A 6,000-nucleotide genomic window follows, 5' to 3' on the forward strand; every position below is an offset into this window, starting at 1 on the left:
ACACACACACACACACACACACACACACACACACACACACACACACACACACTATGTACACACAGAAACATGACAGGAGGAACAGAAAGCAATTGAGAGCTGAGCCTCTTAATATGACATAATTGCATATTTCCACTAAGGGATAAAATTCAAAAAAGTTTTTTTAATCCATTCAACAAGTACATTTTACAGCAGAATATGTATCATTTAAGTGTCGCCAAGCATGAGTGCAAGGCGGCACAACTCCAATAAAATCTACTCTTAAGGGCACAGAGTGTGGGAGTGCAGGGGAGAAGTGAGACGGGAGAGATCTCTTGCCTACAGGATATATTCTGCATGTGACAACACGTTAAATAAAAATGTTCTATTCCCTTCACAACAAATATAACTAGCAGCAAATAATATAATATATCATTAGCTTGGGATTCTTGATTGAACAATACATGTAGCACAAACATGCTCCCCACAAAAGATATACATATGGTTTAAAATTGCATTTATTATTAGTGTACCTCCATCTTCCCCCTCCATTTTACATCTTCCCCATTAAAAAAACTGTCATATGGGGGAAAACACCAAATGTAAGACCAACACAGCTTCGTGGGAAATAATTGAGCATGCCTCTGCATGTTAATGGGATTATGTGCATACAAATGCATGCAAGAGCAGTACACTGAACTTGCATTGCATTAATATAAATGAGCTGCACCCATATAAGGCTGAAATCCTCCTAAATGCTTGTGACAGAAAAGTGACATTGATACTACCTGTTATTTAAACAGCAGCCTATATTGGTCCCATCGCTAATGGCACACACTCATCATCAGCCTCCTTTTCATTCCCCCATGGCTAAACATCTAACCGTGCAAACACAACCTGTACCAGAGCATATGTGCTTGACTGGTTAGCCTACACACACGCACCAGCTGAGGCCGTAAGACCAACTGTGTAATTATACATGTGTAATTCCATCCTCACCAATCTTGCACATGAGATGTAGTGATAGAGAGAACCCTAGAGAGATAGAGAAAGGCAGGTAGAGTGGAAAAGATGGATAAAGGAAACACCGTCACCTCCCCTGTCTCTTGAGACAGACAGCCATACCTTGCGCCTGCGGTCCCTGGACCGATTCCTCTTTTTGATCTTTTCCTCCTCCTTCTCCCTCTGCTCCTGGGCGGCAGCCTCTGCGAGGTCCTTGGTCTTACGGAGTTGCTTGGCGGCTTGTGCCATGGTGCCGCTGCTACTGCTGCTACTGCTGCTGCTGTTGCTGCTGTTCTAGTCGGCGTCGCTCCAGCCCTCCTCCCGTTTGCACGACCACCACTCGTCCCCGTTTCCTCTTCCTGTGTCCCTCTGTCCCCCAAACCCCGTCACATACTACCTCTTCTCTGGTGGCCACCACGATATTGGTGTGTATAAGGCAGCAAGCAGTGAGGACGTCTGTGTCCAGATATACGTGTTTGTAAATGGATTATGTTAATGCTACAACAGCCACAGGACAGCCTCCAGCAGCCACAAAGAAAGATGCTACAGCTAGTGGTGCTGATGCTGCTGCCTGTGCCGCGGCTGCTACTCATCCAGTCAGCTTTCACTGCGCTGAATTGCCTCCCCTCCCCCTGCTTTCTTTCCTACCTTCCTCCCTTCTCTCCTCTCTCCTCTCTCTGCTTGCACAGACCAGTCACGCAGTCCTGTGTTCAGCACGGTGGGGATCCTGCTGCAGAGCTCCCTCTTTTTATCTGTCAAATGTCCTCCTCATCCTGCTGCTCTGCCCCCTTTTTCAGTTTTCTTCTCTGCTAAACGCTTTTCTTTTACAATAGCTGTTGTTGCGTCTTGCATAAGTGAGGTACAAAAGATGAGGGAGCCAAAGCTGAGGAATGCCTTCAAATTATTATTTGTTTGCACATCTTCCCTCTCTCTGACCATGGCTTTTCCATGGCACCTCCCGCCTGGAAACAGATGGAGAAAGAACAGCATGTGAAGAGATGGAAGCTTGTAAAATAGAAATGGATCTTTCATTGGTTATACAGAATCTGAGTGCTTGTTCTTCTGCGACATGATTCTTTGCACAGCTTCTTGACTATCAAAGGTTGATGTTAAGGTAGCAAGGAAACATGGTGCCATTAATATTACCTACACTAGACTACTTCCCTCATATTTTAGTGTCAGAAGCAGACGGGGGGAAAAACATCAACAACATGAATGCTTCATAAAAACTGCATGTCCTCTCCCTCCCCTTTCATTCCACCACTTTCTCTCTTTCCATTCCATCAGGAGGTCATGCATGGCTCTTTGATGTTGCAATTCAGTAGCAGATGAGTAAACAAAAGCATGCAGACAATATGATTTAAAGATGTGAAGGCAGAAATATTGTGACTGGTCAATGTGTTGATGCCCATAAAAAAAAGTATAACCTATAATTTGTAACAATTCCAATCAATATCTGAAATGATTGGCTGTCTAACACAAAGTACCACTGTGAAACTAAATCTATTGCAGAATAAAGTATTATTTATCTATCACTTTATATAATTTTTCTCTCTCTCTCTCTATCTTATTTATTCCTCCCTCGTGCACCTGCAACATCATCTTTCTGCAGAATGATGATGCAACGAAACATGCAGCATAGCCTTCAACAAAGAGACCATGTGACAAGAAAAGGGGTGTGGACGAATAGTCAACAAAATTAGGCTACTTCATATGTCTTTCTCTAAACACTTTTCCATTATGATGGATAACGTCATGAGGTCAAAAAAAGGTGGGAAGGAGAATAAGTTCCTAGGAAAAGACAACCGTGGTGGTAAGAAAATCCAACTGCCCTTACAATAGGCTACGTAATTATGCTATGGCGGATGTTATTGACTTTGGTCTACTGTGGTGAAACTACAATGTTCTGAAGATAGGCTAATAAAAGCACATCTAAGACACCCTGTGCTTTCTAACCGTGTTCATGTTGTTTCATGCATGCTATATAAATCTGGACAACGCTGTGAAAATATTACTTATTTTTCAAGGTTCGAACTGAAATGAAAAAAGGGATATAGGCTACCATAAAAACTGAAACGAAATGGTTGTCACATTGAGAATGGTTGGTCATACGCTGACCCTCCTGTCCCCTCATATTTATCCACGTAAATCCCAATTAGTATGACTGTACAAAAACAATTGATACATTTATGCAAGATAGGCGTGAATGGCCGAATAGTGCATTTAAAATGTTTTAAATGTTGCTGCCAAGAAATTGTGGGACGGCATTATCTCCTTTCATTCCATAAAGGATTGCTCCAGTGTACCCTATGCTAAATGAGATCAGAAAGGAAGCAGTGGACTTTAAGTGTTTCTGTACAATTGTGTGTTAGTGTTTGGGTTAAACGTTTCACTGTGCATTTATTTGAGTGACAGCTTTGTATTTTGTTGTGTCTGATGCTAATGGATCTATTAAGTTGGAGGTAATAAACTAAATAATGCCATAGCCTCCACTACACTCTAGATTTGTCTGAACTAAAAAGGTCTGGTGGAATAGCTGTCAATGTAACCAGAATGATTAGGCTATTCCACATAGAAATTACCCTTAAGGAGATGCATGTGTACATTTAAGGTTATGTACATTTAAGGTTATGTGCACATTATAAAGACTAAATAGGTGAAGGGTTTCAGTGCACAAGATTGATGCTCCCATAGCAGTTTATTCAGTAATGTGTCAAAGGATCTTTGGCAGGCACTTTTTTATATGACCAATCACTTAGATACTTGAATGAATAAACCATAATGAAGGATCAGTCCAGTGTATGGATGTCTTTGTGCTACCATTGTCATTAACTGAGTAGTTTCAAGAAGAGAGGTCATGTATCCCTGTTGTTCGCTACATGCTGTCTAATTGTTGTGAAAATATGACAATTAATCAACATAGGCATAACCAAAAAAAAAAGAGTCATTTTCAGGAATATTGACATGCTGTGATGGTGATTAATTTTAATAGGCACGTTATTGTGAAACAGTGTCCATAGCCCACAATTTTGGCCACTGTTTTTGAAGGTTGCATTCATGTCATGTGTTGGAAGAGTCATGACTTAACATAGCGCTGCTGTTGCAGTTTACGTCCTACTGTACAGCGGGTGGTGCAAACACCATGGATGTATTAAGAGAACAATTGTTCTCTTAATTTATTTTTAAACACCTTCATGTTGGGACTACCTTCATGCACTATCCTAAAAGCATCAATATATTTTCATAGTTGCTGCTTTCTTCACAAGACAGTTTTTCCCCCTGCATCAAAAACCAATGACGTCTGAAACATTACAGCCATAGGGAGGAGTAATGTTGGAGTAGGTCTGCAATTGGAATTATTGTATGGCTGTGGCATTTAGCCAGCCCTGCTACATGTTAGCCATAAAAAAAATGCAACTTAAAAAGGCTAGCTAGCGAGAGCTGGTATAGCTTGCTTGCTGAACGAGCTTGTGCTCCTGTTGCTTATTTTAAGAGAAGTCCTCTTATGCAGCCCTCGTTCCTAATGTACAGTGCTAGCTAACTGCTAGCTACATAGCTAGTGCTAAAGTTGTTAGCTAACATGGCACAAACTTGGGCGGGCTAAAATTAAGTAATAGTATTTAGGCTTAATGTCAGGCTATTTTAGCTAACAATTGTTGGTTACAACAGTTCCCAACATGCTACAAAAATTTTACTAGTCAGTGGTCAGTCAGTGTTTGCTATTTTCTAGCTTGTTTACAAAAAATAAAGATAACAGCAAACTTTTTTAAGATAGCTAACGTTAGCTAACATTACTGTCAAATGATGGATGGACAATGCAAATAAATAATTAACAACTTGCTTACCATAATATCCGTGCATACGGTTACTTATAAATGTGCTATTGTAGTGTATACTTTTAGGTTCATTTTGAGCCCTAATAATCTACACCCTTCAACCTGCGAAGGTGCGGTGTGGTCTCAGCCTGTGCTCTGTGTGTGAAACTCCACCACACACTGCACTGCTGCCCTGCATTACAGACCAGTAACATTATGGTAGCCAGAACTATTATAATGGGTGGACATCTAAACACATTGGACATGCACATATTAGGTGGCAAAAGTATAACTTAAATCCATACATCTAAAATAAATGCATTAATAAAATGAAATTAATCAATGCTAGGTTTTAATGTGCACACATGGCATATGTTGTATTTGATCATAAATAACAGCAGGGAAGTATAAATCTGCTGACAGCAGTGATGATTTTATTGGTGACGTGACAAATAACTAAATATTGATGAACAATTGGAGCAGATGGTACTGGGATCTATCATTGATGAAAACAATGACAATACTGGTTCTGGGTCAGATCTGATTCCTCCTGCTCCTCAGCCAAACTGTGGCCTTGTTAATATGGATACTTATTAAGCAACAAGCACGTTACATTTTGTGTTACCTGAATCAAAACAATTTGAAGAGGTTTTGTAGTGAAATAAGAAAATTGTTTGTATTTCAAAAATATCTGTAGTCCTTCATGTTTTTTTAGACTTAAGTATGAGTAGACTCATATTGGAATTAACCATCGATGTGATTTTTTGTTTATCTTAAAAATAAATACACATCAGTATTGTGCTCCATAACAATCACCAAACAATAATAAAATAGAGAGCAATATACTGCTGGGAACTGGAAGATTTGTCAAAAGGATAATTTGTTTTGTTTAAAAAAAACGTCTGCTGTGTCAGCCACTCTGATATCTTTGGATAGGGTGTTACATATTTTATAAGCAAAATACAATACCATCCAATTTTCTCCTGAGTGCTTTTGGAAATATTTAGCTTGCTGTAGAGGATGCCCAAGGATGTTGCATTACCATCAACAATTTAACACTTAGTAAAATTACTGTAAAACAACAAAATCTAAAAGAAACTGGGCACTATGGCTGTAGGAGTGAATTATGTGTAATCTCACTCTTTATTTTGTGTTGCAACAGTGAAGTCATGGTCAATCGGCATATGGTATAGCATGAAAGTGT

The 6,000-nt window shown here is 39.8% G+C and overlaps 1 protein-coding gene across 6 annotated transcripts in view; it reads right to left on the reverse strand.

The window, feature by feature from the left end:
- ank1b (ankyrin 1, erythrocytic b) overlaps window positions 1–4,953 on the reverse strand; it is a 107,242-nt gene extending 102,289 nt beyond the window's left edge. For 5 of the 6 annotated variants that reach the window (XM_039779625.1, XM_039779623.1, XM_039779624.1 and 2 more), the window contains exons 1-2: window positions 4,827–4,953; window positions 1,105–1,943 (exon numbers count right to left, since the gene is read on the reverse strand). In XM_039779625.1, coding sequence (XP_039635559.1) covers window positions 1,105–1,230 — 126 coding nt within the window. In that variant the 5' untranslated portion in view covers window positions 1,231–1,943; window positions 4,827–4,953. The remainder of the gene's footprint in view (window positions 1–1,104; window positions 1,944–4,826) is intronic. The other variant, XM_039779626.1, reaches the window with a different exon arrangement.
- Window positions 4,954–6,000: the final 1,047 nt, after the last annotated feature.

Source organism: Perca fluviatilis, chromosome 17, assembly GCF_010015445.1.
Source record: "Perca fluviatilis chromosome 17, GENO_Pfluv_1.0, whole genome shotgun sequence".
NCBI classification, from domain to species: domain Eukaryota; kingdom Metazoa; phylum Chordata; class Actinopteri; order Perciformes; family Percidae; genus Perca; species Perca fluviatilis.